The sequence below is a fragment of the Rhinatrema bivittatum genome, chromosome 10 (assembly GCF_901001135.1).
Source record: "Rhinatrema bivittatum chromosome 10, aRhiBiv1.1, whole genome shotgun sequence".
Classification (NCBI taxonomy): domain Eukaryota; kingdom Metazoa; phylum Chordata; class Amphibia; order Gymnophiona; family Rhinatrematidae; genus Rhinatrema; species Rhinatrema bivittatum.
The window spans coordinates 28,406,658-28,421,870 of NC_042624.1; the positions used below are offsets into that span (position 1 = coordinate 28,406,658).

General features: G+C 44.4%; 1 protein-coding gene across 1 annotated transcript in view; it reads right to left on the reverse strand.

Annotated features, from left to right (window-relative positions):
* The window catches only part of ATF6 (activating transcription factor 6), a 326,336-nt gene that overhangs the window by 158,080 nt on the left and 153,043 nt on the right, over positions 1–15,213 (reverse strand). Inside the window, exon 14 of the mRNA XM_029617629.1 lies at positions 5,404–5,515. Within this exon, the coding sequence (XP_029473489.1) occupies positions 5,404–5,515 (112 nt within the window). The remainder of the gene's footprint in view (positions 1–5,403; positions 5,516–15,213) is intronic.

A 15,213-nucleotide genomic window follows, 5' to 3' on the forward strand; every position in this document is an offset into this window, starting at 1 on the left:
ATAGACCAGTATATGGGCCGTGCTTGAGCAATGTCTCTTTTAAAAGCCACAAATTACGTGTGGACATGCACGAGCTACAAAAAAGGGGCAGAGCTGGGGCACGTCAGAAGCATTCCACGTTAAATCCGTATTTTAAATCCAGCGGCCGCACATGTTTACTTCTGCTCTTGAAGGTGCAAGTCCGCATAAATCTCTATTTAGGCCTAAATCAACCAGGTGAGGGGTCTGGGTCAACTGGGGCGGGGGGGGGGGGGGGAGAGAGTGCAGGGTAAAAAACAAGAGGGGGTCTCCATGACCCTCGAGGCGGAGTGGTCAAACTGGTGGACTAAATGGTAAAACTGGGAATGTCTTTCAAAATTCACTTACCTGCACACATTAAAGTCAAATAATCGCTTATAATTAGGAGGGCACATATGTGTTGCACAGAATTCCCCTCCTGTACAGAATTAGGTGCAGGGACAAGAAAGCAGCAGCAGCAGTGGAGGCCGGGAGAAATAGCATTGGTGTGAGTGAGAAAGCAACAATGGTGGGCTTAGCCTATGCAGACTAGAAAAAAGAGTGGAGAGAACTGGCGTTGGCCTGTGCAGGCTGGAAGACATAAGCCTGCGTCATCTACCTTGGCCTAGACAGTCCAAACAAAGGAGGGCCTAGTGAGGGGGGTCTTGTGGAGCGTGAACGAGAGAGGTGGCCACTGAGCTTGTGGGGGGAAGGTATCAAGATTCTAAGCGGTGGATGGAACAGAGAAAATGCTAGAATGTGAGAGGAGATGTTTCTCCGTCTGCACCCTCAAGAGTCAAGCCGGTGTTGGGGGGGAGAACAGAGGAGCAGAAAGCTGGGGAGGGATCTTGCTAAAGTGGAAGCTAGGGTCTTGCTGGGATGAGGGGAGAAAACTTGGAAGGGTTCAAGCCTTACGAGGGCAGAGAGAGTTGGAAGGCAGGAGTCAAGCCTGGGGGAGTGAAATAAAGTAACTTGAGGGGCTTCCTAGGAGAGTGGGGAGAAAGAGAAAAATGGAGGGGGAATTGTTGAGCCTGGTGGGCAGAGAGGGGAAGAGAAGGAGAGGATCAGTCTGGGGGAAGAGGGAAGTAGTGAGCGAACTGAAGAGAGATCAGGCATGGGGAAGGGGTTCAAGCCATAAAGGAAGGAGCTTGGGAGAATCGTTGTCTGGGGTGGGGGAGACAAGAGCAATGTGAAAGGGCTAGGCCTTACGACTGTAAAATCTGAATTTGAGTAATAATGTTTTCCATTACTGCATTATAAGTGATTATATTGTTTTATTTGAACAAACAACATCTGCAGAATTCCTCTAAGAGTAAAGAGTGTGAAGCCCTTTACAAGCACTATAAATTAAATAAAGAGTACACCCTAAACTGAATATCACTCTTGCACAATGCAATTTTCATGTGATTTGCTTGCCTCAGTATACAACTTATAGACTTCAATTGGGTCAGAGAATTTTTTAATTTCAATATAGATAAGGCGGATAGCATCAGGAATGCCGTATTTGTCCCAGAAGTAATCAAACATGTTGACTTGATGAAAAAGCTATAATTACCATATAAACTTTATACCCAAATTAATAATTAAAAAAAGAATAACGAGAGACAGATGAGTTGTTATGAATAAGAGATATTATTGATAGGAAGGGCAGTAAATGTGAAAAGCTATCACATACCTATTAGAGATGTGAATCGTGTGATCGATCGTCTTAACGATCGATTTTGGCTGGGGGGGGGAGGGAATCGGATCGTCGCGGTTTTGTTTTTTTAAATATCGTGTAAATCGTAAAACGGGGGAGGGCGGGAAAACCGGCACACTAAAACATCCCTAAAACCCACCCCGACCCTTTAAAATAAATCCCCCCAAAATGTCTTAACTTACCTGGGGTCCAGTGGGGGGGGTCCCGGTGTGATCTTCCACTCTCGGGCCACGGGTGTGTTGATATAAATGGCGCCGGTGTTACCTTTGCCCTGTCATATGACAGGGCAAAGGTAGCGCCGGCGCCATTTTGGTTCCTGTCCCCCGACGTCACGAGCGTAGGAGATCGCTCCCGGACCCCCGCTGGACCCCCAGGGACTTTTGGCCAGCTTGGGGGGGCCTCCTGACCCCCACAAGACTTGACAAAAGTCCAGCGGGGGTCCGGGAACGACCTCCTGCACTCGAATCGTGTTGCTGTAATGAAAAATGGCGCCGGCCATACGTTCTTTGTTCCATATGTTTCATTGTATTCCTATGTTTCATTGTATACGCCTCCCGGCGACTGTTTTCAGTTCCATGTAAACCGGTGCGATATGTATCCTGTACAGGAGCATCGGTATAGAAAAGTTAAAAATAAATAAATAAAATAAATAATTAGTTATCTGGCTAACTTTAGGACAGCTCTTTGTCTCAACCAGACTTAGCTGGCTAAATCATCCGGCTAACTCTGAATATTGGAGTTAGGTGGTTAACTTAGCCACCTAACTCAATTCCTCCCAGTTATGCCCCTGTACTGCCCATAACTTATCCAGCTAAATTCTAGCTGCCTAACTCATTAGCTGGCTAGAATTTATCCAGATAAAGGCAGAATGTAGCCGGGTAAGCCATTTAGAAGGATAACTAGCTTTTAATATGGACCTCGTGTTTGTCTGCTGTAAATAAATGAAATATTTTGACATTGCTCACGTTTACCCCTCTGGAGTCTCATATTTTGACCTCTTGTTCTACAGCATTCTTTGCTTTAAAAAAAAAAAGATTTGTTTCTTGTGCCCAGTTTCTCTCTTTGAGATATCTCAAAATCTCTACCATATCCCCCTTGGGTCCTTAAATCATCTCATATGGCTTTGGGTACAGATGTTGCAGCATTTTGGTAGCCTCTCTCTGGATTGCCTCCAGCATGTCTATACCCTTTCCGAACTAGAACTGAATATTCTAACTGAGGTCTCACTGAAGCGCTGAAAAGTGTAATACAAATAAATAAATACAATGAAGGCCATCACCTCTCCTAGCTATCTCTCTCCCTGTAAACCCAGCATCCCTCTGGCTCTTGTAAGTTCCATCAACATTTGTTTGGCAAAAGCCCTCTGAAGAAGGTCCAGGATCTCTCCACTTCTAAGCACTGCTGCAGACTGGATACTGCAATCTCTCGCACCCCACCTTCTCCTGAGCCAGACTGGGGTAGGTGGAAGCACCACTGCCATCTCCTCTTTAACATACCAAGCACTTCCTCCTTTTCCCCTCACATTTCAATTACTTTGGTTTTTTTAAATATAGCTACTCCTCCCCCTTTTTGGACAAGCCTATCTTTCTTGAATAGATTATAACCTGGTATGCCATACCCCATTCATGGATCTCCATTGAATCAGGCATCTATGACAGTAACTATATTTTATTTATTTATTTAGAGCTTTTCTATACCGACATTCATGATACAGATCAAATCACATCGGTTTACATGGAACAAGGGGAAATAACGTTAACGTAAATATAAAGGAAAGTAGAAAGTTACAATAGAACAGGGAATTTAGAACTGGGGAGAAGAGGAGCCAGTGGCCGAAGGTAACTCAGAACTAAAACAATAACAAATCACTTATAATATCGGTAAATGAGTGCATTGAATAGGTGTCTTTGGAGTGTGGATATAGCTGGGATGGGCTTAGATTACGGGAAGGCTTGTTGAAACAGCCACGTCTTTAGTTTTTTTCTGAATGTTAATAAGCAGGGTTCTTGTCTGAGGTCAGGGGGCATAGCATTCCAGATGGTTGGTCATCTCTATTGTTACAGCTAACATATCTAGAATTGTATTGCCTAGAGTAGACATTCCAGATGGTTGGTCATCTCTATTGTTACAGATAACATATCTAGAGTTGCATTGCCTAGAGTAGACAATGAGCATTTGTGCTCACATCCTTCCAGCTACTTCTCTCTGCCATGTCTACAAAGCAGCTCCCCTTATCTACCAGTTGTGGGAGTGTCTCACCTGTACACTTTTCTCCACTATCTTGTGTTTGTTAGGGGGTCACAGTTAGAATCAAGCAGATTCCATCTGCCACCCCTCCTCTAGTTTAAGCAGGTTCTGAATTTCTCTATTAGGATCCACTTCCCTCTCATAGATAGGTGTAGGCCATCATTACAGTACAGCCTTTTATTGTTCCATAAGCCCCAATATATCTAAAACCACCTTCTTTATACCAGGTTTTGACGTATGTAATAAAGTTGATGATATGACATAGCCTCTCTTCTCCCAATCCACATACAGGTGATACCTCAGAAAATGCTATGGTCTTTGTCATTTGTCAAAGACCCTTCCCTAATTCTCAAACTCCCCCGTAGCACACTAGCTCTTATTTCCAGCCAGATCATTGGTCTCTGAATGAACTAGGACGTCAATTTCAGAATCTTTTTTTTCTGCTCTTACAATACTAAAAATCTGTTTTATATTCCCCGATGATTAGGTATTTGACCTTTGTTTCTCTCTAAATAGCCCCCTCCCTCCAGTTAGTAGAGTCCTCCAGCACTTTTGACAGTGCATATGGTTTTTAACATACAGTTAGTGTCTTTTCCAATTCACCTCAGATGCCTTGTCTGAAGTATCATCTACTATCTGTTTCCAATTCCATGAAGGTATTTTGTACAGGTAACATTTGGGGGATAGGGCAGTAGCTATGTACCAGAAACCACTGTAACCCATCTGCTGCTAGTTCTTTTGATCTTTTGTGGGAATGAATGAAGATTTTTGGAGGCTAGCTTGGATGTCAATTCAATTAAGCTACATACATCCAACCTACTGACCGAAAATTAATACAAATGTTAACTAGCAATCTGAAGCAAATAAAAACAAAACAAAACAAAACAAAAAAAAAATACCCCAGAAAGAAATACCAGCAATAGCAATTCTAACAGCAAGACAATTTCATTTAAAATCACTTAGCAAGAGATCCATCCGAATTCTAGCAGATTTCTCTTCAAAACTCTGCAGAAATAGGAGCTTCAATTTCCTCCCAGAAAGCCTGACAGAATTAAACACGGGTTTCACTCAATACAAACTGAGAAAGCCTGCCCTTCTTAGAGATCCTGAAGTGGAGTGAGATGGATGTGGTTATTAACCAGACAAAGTTTAGAACTCATTCAAAACAGTCACAGAGCAGATCAAAACCACCAAAAATATTCTTAAAATCCAAAAATACTTAGCCACAGTCAGGAAGCCCTTAGGTGTCCTCTGGAATACGATGGGCAACTGAGCCCTGACAGAGTTGAAGCCACAAGGAAAATACTGTGGAACTGAAGCTGCATTTTTATTGGGGTTTCAAATCTCTCAGGGATTATTTGCCTCAATATAAAACTATAAACTATACCTCTCTAGGATGCATGCAACAGAACACACTTCCCTTCTAAGCAGCATGCCAAAAACTGGAATATGAAACTCACCCTGCGGAATGAAACCACATAGAAAGTATCTCCCCTCCGACGAAGGGCATCAAAGAAGTCCTGGTAACTCCGTGGTGAAGCATAATAAATCTGCAACTCGCTCCCAGAGTTCCTGCGAAACAGAAGTAAGATCAGTTACATTACCGGAGAGAACAGGAACACTGTTTGACCTGTCAACTACAAAGTCCCAAGTCATATCTTTACTCGCTCGTGATCCTGAGATCATCATACGTTCAGGTATTTACAGTCTTAAGCAAATTAAGACATTTTACTGGACCAAGGTATCCTCCAGATAGGAATCGCATAGAGAGAAGAGGCACTGAAAGGAAATCAGACAAGGATTGAACGGTCCATGGGTGTTTTCCTCCAAGAAATCCATTGAGAAAGGAGCACAAAGCCATGAATTATGTATGCAAACCAGACAAGCAAACAGAAAGATACAGAAGATGCCAGACCATATTAATAAAAAGAAAGCTTTCATTAAAGAGTCGGGAACCAACATTCATATTCAATACATGGCAAACAGTGGCTGCTTGAATGGTGAGGCATTCAGACATGAACAGCATGATCTGTAGATTTATTTATTTACTTTAAACTTTTATATACCGACATTCCTGTATAAAATACAAATCACACCGGTTTACAATAAAACATAACTTCGCCTATGAGCGTTACATAGAACAATCAACAAATTATATTAAAAAGCATACATTACCTTTGCAGAAATGTAAAACAATTATAAAGAAGAAATGGTTAACAAGGGATAAAAGATAACAAGGGGAATATTTAAAACTAGGGGATGCACGAAGGGGTGCACAAAGGGGAATGCCTCTTTGTCGCGCAGCGCCTGCTGGCTTGGCGCTTTTAACGGATCAATTCTGTGAGCGATGACGTCGGGGGAGGGGCGGGTCCCTCAGACCTTTTATTCTTTTCAAATTCATCTCTTCCCAGTTTCAGCGCTGCTTTTTTTTTTTTTTCAATTTTTTTTTTGGATGTGCTCTTTCAGTTTAAAGCAACTTTCAAGCACTGCCATCAGGAAGCAGAGTAAACTGGCTATCATCTCATCATTCTCTGCACAGGAGCTCTACTAGCATGAAGAAAGATCTTTAAACACAACAACATTAAAACAAAATTATAAAGGCAACTTGAAGTCTAGAGGTTTGCAGTTGCCTTTGACAAGTCAAGGTGCACCAAATCATTTATTTTATACCATTTTAGCCCTCTCCTTCCACTCCAGTGAAAAGAAAATGGTGCCTTATTACTACAAGCATGAAAACGCTGATACAGGGTAGACTGGCGAGGAACGAGTGTGTGCCTGGTAAATGACGTGGTATTGCTTTTCCTCATTATAATTATTTAAGGACTAGAACTAGAACTGGTCTTAGGATAAGGCTGGCCAGGCAGCTGCCCAGGACACTATGAGACATGGCCTATTGGTCTGGGCCAGCTGGCAGGAGAAGCAGCACTTAACAGCACATCAGCTTCCTCTATTGCGCAGGGGTCAATCTCACAATCCGAGCCATAAGATCTCAACCTTAGACTGGCCCAATGCAGCAGAGGAATCTGATGCATTGTTAAGCACTGCCAATAGTGGGCCCAGGAAAGACACAACCACTGGGAGGGCAGAAGACGACTGAAAATACTGGGCATCAGGGGGAGGGGGGAATTAGACCTTTTTTTTTTTTAGATTTGACATCAAGGGATGGGGGGGCAGGCAGACTTACTTGATATGGAGTAGTTGGTTGGCAGAGAAGTGGAGCCTATTCATAGGGTGATGGAAGGGTCAGCAAGAGAGAGAGCTACATGAGTAGGGGTAAAGAGAAATAAAAGAGAATAACTACATGGGGTAGTGTAGAAGGGAGGGGGGAACTATAAATAGGGTGTAGTAGTTTGGAGTTGGGGGTAGGGAGATGGGGGCATGAAGCAGGACCCAGAATGGGAAGGGAGGAGAGAGAGAGAATGTATGGAGGAAAGGGGAGAACCCGCAGAGAATATCTGAAGGAGGGAGAAAGGGAGAAGACAGGCTGGAGGGACAGAGGGGGAAGAGAGAACATCTGGAGACAGGAGTGGGGAGGAGGAGGTAGAATGCTTGGAGGGAACAAGGGCAGAGGAGTGAAAATGTCTGCAAGAGGGAAGGGGGGATGCCATCAACCATGTCCACCAGGGGGTCATTTACCCTAAAGCTGGCCCTGCAACAGAATTTCTTTTACTCCATGCTTACAGTATCTAATTACTAGAATATCTTAATGCTGCAGAGAAAAACGCTGCATGAAATTACAGACGTCCTAACCACGCCAGATCACGTGCATTCAAGCTGCATTGGGTTCAGAATATAAGCACTGGTAAGAGCAGTTGGTATCTAGCTCTCACTACTCAAAGTTAACAGGAATGGTGAGCAGTGAGTGACAGGAGGAAGAGTGGGTATAATGGGAGTATCAAGGTGCTTCCATAAGGTACTGGGAGATTTCCAAAGGTGTACTGGGGAAAGATCATTACCAGCGGGGGATAACTGGAACGTGTTACCCTCCTCCTCCCGTCCATGAAAGGCCCACAGGATGGACACAATAACCCTCCTATCGCTGACTGCCAATCCTTGGTGCTGGGAGGGAAGGGGAAGGGAGTTCACAGTTATCAGGACCTACCCTGGCTCCAACTCTTTCAAGCTGCCTCTCCACCTGGGCGGGGAGGTTTTGTGGGCAGTAGGACCAACACCCTCTCTTTTTCATTTATGAGAAGCAAGAGCAGAGGGAATGAAGGCCTCTCCAAAGGGAAAGGAGTGGTAGTGGTGGTGTAGGGTAGACCATGCACACATGGAGTGGCAGATGGATGCCAAGATCAACATCCCGGGGCAGGCTGTTCCTCCTCACCCCATCTTGCAGGACACAGAGCTGCCCAGTTGAGCACTGGTCCAGGTACTCAGCATTGTCCTTCCACCCCTCCCCCTCCGAGTGGGAGAAGGGGCATGGCCGAGGTTTGAAAACTTGAGCAGACCTAGATATGATACAAACTTATAAATACCCGAAAGGCAATAATCAAACCTTTTCTAATGGTTTGGTCATGGTATGAAACTCCAAGGGGGAACAGCCTTCCAGAAGAAGTGGAAGAGTCAAAAGCAGTATCTGAATTCAAGAAAGCCTGGGATAAACCCAGCGGATCTCTGAGGGAGTGATGGGGATTGTAAAGCTAAATCAGTTGTCAGGTGGCCTTACGGCCTTTTCCTGCCATCATGTTTCTAAGAACTTTTTCACCAGGAAGGTTCTGGATGCTTGGAATGCTCTTCTGGAAGGGGTAGTGAGGACACGAACAGTGACAATTCAAAAGAGCATGGGATAAACAGAATTGCTAGAGGCCAGAGGAAGGAAATGAAAAACCAAGGTTAACCAGTGTCAATTTTGGTTTAACATTTCTGCATGGAGGCAGCTTGCATGTAGTGGGGGTTAGACCCCTGAACAGAAGACACGGAGTAACCTGTACAGAGTGACAATTACAATCCTAAACACCTGTTTAGTTATTTATTTTAAAAAATGTATATCCCGTTCAATAGCTAGATGGATCTTTTTGACTTGCTGGAAGCCAGGCAGGACAGCAAGCAGCTGTGGACTTGCCTGAGGTTACACTTGTTTTAGTCCAAGGAAGAGAAAAGATCTCTTCTGCACATGGCAAAGGTCAACTCAAGAACTTCAGACCACCAGAATGCAGTGGGAAGATTGGTCCTGGGCCGGCCAGCCAGTTTGTGAGGACACTAAGAAATTTCCAGAAGGACTCTGTTTCCTGGGGGGCTAAGCAGAAAAAGCTCGTGGGAGAAATCACGAGGTGTGCAGTGATTTGAGAAGTCTATAAAGTGACTATGGAAGTGCTGAAAGAGCCGTGAGCAGTTTACGGTTTCTGTATTGTGAGATGTTGAATTTTTAGTTTTTACTTTTTTCAGTAAACTTTCCTATGGTTTTCGAACCTCTCAGTGGCCCTCATGTGCATTTCTACCCCACCTCATAGAATCCGTGTCCCAGTGCTCCCCCGAGGGGGTAGAAAGACTACAGCAAGAGGCAGACCACATAACACCTTTGCTCTGCCTCTTGCTTGAGGATGTGCAGTGCAGACTCTCACAGAGGACAACTCACGAGCATTGCAATGTGCTCGTCAACGGACAGGAGAATTTGGTTATTCCTCCCCCTGTGTGGTTTCTACTAAATTACAGAAATTTAAGTAACGTGTAATCACAGCACAGCCCGACAACAGAGGATATTGTTGCTATTACAAAATTACCTGTTTAAGAGCAGAAAATTACCAGGATGAAATCTGTCTGCACCGAATGTAGACAAGATGAAGAAACATTTAAGCACTGGATAAGTTATAAAGATAATTGAAGGCTTTTTTTTTTTTTTAGCTGGTATTTTCCTCCAACACAGCTGTTAGAAACGTGGGAACTTTGAGCCTGGTTACTGGGGGCTGATGGGGGGGCTGAGTGGCAGAGCTTCCCTCCCCATTGTGAAGGCCTGGACATTGTCAGGAGCAAAGGTTGAACTTGGGAATCAGAGGCGTCATTAGCGCCGGGCACATGGGGCCCTTGCCTCAATTCTAAGCAGCAGTGCCCCGAGTCTCGGCTGCACACCTGAGGCAGCAGCAGAAATCAATTCCTAGCAAGCAGGGCAAAACCAGATCTCAAGGGCTGCTCTTTAAGCTGTGGCGTGCCTGCGCACAACCTTTCCCATCCCAGTGCAGGGAGGTCAGCGGGGCCATGGCAGACCCATCCCACCATAGCCCAAAGTGAGGAGGTAGCTTTCGGGGCTGCGGTAGTGGGGCCCGTCCCACTATGGCCCGAAGTGGGGGAAAAGCCGTGTCTGTCTGTCTGTGTGTGTCACAAACAGGCTCTCCCAGGCATAATGTGTGTGTGAGGGAGAGAGAGCCTGTGCATGTGAGAAGGAATGCGTTAGTGATTGTGGTTCAGAGAAGATAATGTCTGTGTGTGTGCGTGTGTCTGTGTGTGTGTGTGTGTGTGTGTCACAAATAGGCTCTCCCAGGCATAATGTGTGTGTGAGGGAGAGAGAGCCTGTGTATGTGAGAAGGAATGCGCTAGTGATTGTGTTTCAGAGAACATAATGTCTGTGTGTGTGTGTCTGTGTGTGTCACAAATAGGCTCTCCCAGGCATAATGTGTGTGTGAGGGAGAGAGAGCCTGTGTATGTGAGAAGGAATGCATTAGTGATTGTGTTTCAGAGAAGATAATGTCTGTGTGTGTCACAAACAGGCTCTCCAAGGCATGCGTGCACACACATGATGTGTGTGTGAGGGAGAGAGAGCCTGTGTATATGAGAAGGAATGCGTTAGTGATTGTGTTTCAGAGAAGATAATGTCTGTGTGTGTGCGTGTGTCTGTGTGTGTCACAAACAGGCTCTCCCAGGCATAATGTGTGTGTGAGGGAGAGAGAGCCTGTGTATGTGAGAAGGAATGCGTTAGTGATTGTGTTTCAGAGAAGATAATGTCTGTGTGTGTGCGTGTGTGTCACAAACAGGCTCTCCCAGGCATGCGTGCACACACATGATGTGTGTGTGAGGGAGAGAGAGCCTGTGTATATGAGAAGGAATGCATTAGTGATTGTGTTTCAGAGAAGATAATGTCTGTGTGTGTCACAAACAGGCTCTCCCAGGCATAAAGTGTGTGTGAGGGAGAGAGAGCCTGTGTATGTGAGAAGAAATGTGTTAGTGATTGTGTTTCAGAGAAGATAATGTCTGTGTGTGTGCGTGTGTCTGTGTGTGTCACAAACAGGCTCTCTCAGGCATAATGTGTGTGTGAGGGAGAGAGAGCCTGTGTATGTGAGAAGGAATGCGTTAGTGATTGTGTTTCAGAGAAGATAATGTCTGTGTGTGTGCGTGTGTGTCACAAACAGGCTCTCCCAGGCATAATGTGTGTGTGAGGGAGAGAGAGCCTGTGTATGTGAGAAGGAATGCGTTAGTGATTGTGTTTCAGAGAAGATAATGTCTGTGTGTGTGCGTGTGTGTCACAAACAGGCTCTCCCAGGCATGCGTGCACACACATGATGTGTGTGTGAGGGAGAGAGAGCCTGTGTATGTGAGAAGGAATGCGTTAGTGATTGTGTTTCAGAGAAGATAATGTCTGTGTGGTTCTACCTCCCCCAATCCACGACAATCAAAAGATCCCAGGCACAGAGAGCAGGAGAGGTTTTTTTTAATCCTTATTACTTCCAATTATTGTGTGTAATTTCATATTTCTGCTGTTTTTTTAATATTTTGTTTCCTGGGAAATATTAGAACATTTTTTATATTGCTGGATGTTTTATTCATCGGATGTTTTGAAATATTTTAATGCTGTTTGGAAAATATTTGAACAAGTTTATGCAAGTTTTTTTAAATTACTGGAATATCATCGGCTTTTTCAACATTTATTCTTTTTATTAGTATGGTTTTAATATTATGAATGATGTTTTATTGCTTGAAGTGTTGCAAGGAATGAGTGTGTGTGCGTGTGAGACAGAGGGAAGCGCGACAGTGAAATAATAAATGCTTAAAATAATTTCATACTTTAACAAGATTGTGCTTGGAGGGAGGAGGTAACTGACTCTTCAATGCATGTATCAAACCCTCGGGGTGGGGGGCAGTGGAAGGACCTATGGGCCCTTGCCCCAGATCTTTTAAGAACCTAGCAATGCCGCTGGTCTCCTGCATGACTGCGTACTACACTGCTAATAAGTCATCAGACCAACCTCTGATATACTCAAAAACAACAATTTCAATAACCTTAGAGTCATTCCTCTGCTGACAGTGTAGCTGACAGTGTAGTGATTGTGTAGCTGACAGTGTAGACCCTGATCCAGCAGAGCCTTCATACCCTACCCCTCCACACCAGGCCAGCCCCCATGTCGCCTCCAACCCCCTCCCAGTTCTCATGCTCCCCTTAGTCCACTTCTTTTCTCACCTCCTAAACTGCAGCATCGAGGATGTGCGCAGAGACATGATGAGAGCTCACTAATTCACCCCTGCACCAGCTGTTCCCATATCCCTCTGCTCCACAGCTGTATTTCCTTCCTGACCTATACATGTGTACAGCTGTGGGAAGCAAGCAGCAGCAGCCACCACAGAGACAGCAAGCAATCTCTTGCTGCGACACTAGAAACACCAGAGGTGGGGAATCTCCTCTTCCAGGACTGCATGCTGGCCTGTTTTCAGGATCTCTCTACTGAATAAGCACCAGATAGCAAATCTATTTCATTCATATTCGTTAAGGATATCCTAAAAACTGGAGCACGGTAGAGACCTGGAAGAGCAGAGGTTCCCCATCCCTGTCGTACAAGCTTCTGATATTACCAATGAGAGAAGGAGGCAGATGTGTGGCTTGCTGCTGGTTCATTTTGTCTCTGTGGTTCTGGGCCAAACTGGGAGAGCCAGCAAGTGATCTGGGAAGGCGAGCAGGCAGCTTGGGAGACTTAAGCAGCTGCACAAGTTGAACTAATAGTTTCCCTCCCATGCTCTCAATTCATAAATTGTACTCGTGTCCCTTTGCTTGCAGAGATGACTGTATGAACAGATTGACAGTATGAAACCTGCCACTTTCACCCAACTACTTATGTGAGAAGTGCTGAGACGTGAACAGCAGCTCATAATAGCGATGGAAAGGCCAAGGGGGCAGAGGTAGCAAAGCAGTACAAAAATACCAACAAGCAAGCCAGCCCTCTGTGCCACAGTCACCCAACATTCAACATACACAAGCTGTCAAGATCACACTAATGCTCTCCTGGGAAGAGAGAGATTAAGCACAATGCTGCACAGTGTATCATGGGCATTTCTGGGAAAAGCAATAAACTGTTTGAAGGAGGTAAGAACATGAGTCATTAAGTGCTGGCCACATACACGTTTTGTTATAAGACTAAGAAAAAGCAGATTTTAGCAGCTCCCAGGAGCCTCTCATGTTACAAGCTGAACAATAATCATTTGAGTCTTGTAAAAACAGCACATCAGCAGAGCTCATCCCAACAGCCTCTGTGCTGATACACAAAAGCACACACTCCCCCGCAATATACCAGCATAATAAAGCATTTTCAAAACCGAAAACATAAAAAAGATGTAAGGTACAAAACACAAGGTCGATGATCTTAATGGCCGGCGTACATACTGATGACATCTCGCCCCAGTAAAGCTGTCTTGCCACTGATTTCTGCCTCATGGCCACTGTTCATTAAAGGATTTCGAGAGAGTAACATGGTGCTTTCTGGAGTTTTAATGTCCAAATTCTTTCAACAACGTTGTCTAAACGTTGGCTGCCATCCAGGGCACACTACTGTGAAGTCTGAGAAGGGAGCCCATCTCGAGTGTAGACCTGCACTAATAAAAGGACTTGGATATGGATTTTGGTAAATTTATTTCCACTGCACATTCAGCAGTCTCAGTTACCGGTCTGCTAGAATCCGGTGCCACAGGTCTCTCACTCTAAAAGTGGGCGTCTGAACTGGGACCCTGCCCATTACCTTTCTTCCCAGGGGACTCCTTTTCCTCCCCTGCACACCGCGGCCCTGCTCAGAGTAAGAAAGGAGTGTGGGGAACCTGTGCAGAGAACGGGGTTTCACAGTCCTTTCCTGCTGCGCTACACCTTGCTGCTCTCCCTCACTATTTCACCTTCTGCTCTCTCACTGTTAGTCTTTCTCCTGCCTTACAACTGTCTCTTGAACATTTTCGGCCGGATACCGTGCAGGGACCCTTTGCATAGTCTAAATCCCAACCGTGGCAGCTGATTTCTGTCAGGTCAGCCTTTCATTAGCATGGATGATATTAATTCGACATACGCTCTCTGCATGCATTTGCTGTGAGTTGTTAATTGTATTGTATGAAACGGGTTTTAAATATGTTTTTTAAATTTTAGTATTGTTTTATATTTTTTAATTCATCATTATATTGCTTGCTCTTGATTATTAAACCCTGTTTTCAACCTATGGGAAAAGTGGATTATAAATCAAAACAGTAACTAAAAAGTAAGTATGCTGACAACTTTATCAAAAAGCTGATATTTCTAGTAATCCAGACAAAGTCTTTAATTTAATTTTTTTTTTTTACTTCCAAAATGTGAATAAACTTCCAAAACCAAGTATGAAAGGAATTTACTAATGAAAACTGATCTCTTCTTTTCAAAAATAAAAAAGTGCAATACTTGGCTGTCAAGTCCTGGCTTTCCTCCAATAAACACCTTGAATTTAGGTAAATCTGAAAGTGTCTGGCTCACCCGTTGTCCTTCCATTGATTTGTCCAGTTTTCTTTTGTTCCTATACACAGCCATGCCCGTAACCTGGAGGTCATAATTGACTCCCCTTTATCACTCTGTCCACATATCAACGTGGTGATACAAAAAAATTTATTCTCTAAGCTGCATCTTCTACCTAATTTATGGCCCTCTCTCAGTAACTGTGACTTCCAGCAGATGATCCAACCAGCATTCATTACTGCAATGCCATTTCGGTTTGCCACAGCTCGTATCATAAGTGGCTGCCCCTCTATGTGAGCATATTATGCCCATCCTAAACAGATTCTATTAGAAAATGCATGCGAATGAGCTCATTCCTACCCTAATCAATGCAAATCAAAAACCGTGGCTTGCCAAAAAATTAGCAAGCCACATTATTTGATTTGAAATTAGCTACAATTCAGGAAACGGGTGCATCAGGACATTAATACACATCCTGAAGCACCTGTGGCCTATACTTAAAGCGGCCACTTGGCCCCGGGAACGCCCCCTCAACCTCTATCAAAGTCATAAAAACACCTGGGGGTCTGCATAGACCCCCTGTCCCACCCCCAGCTGCCCTTGGAAG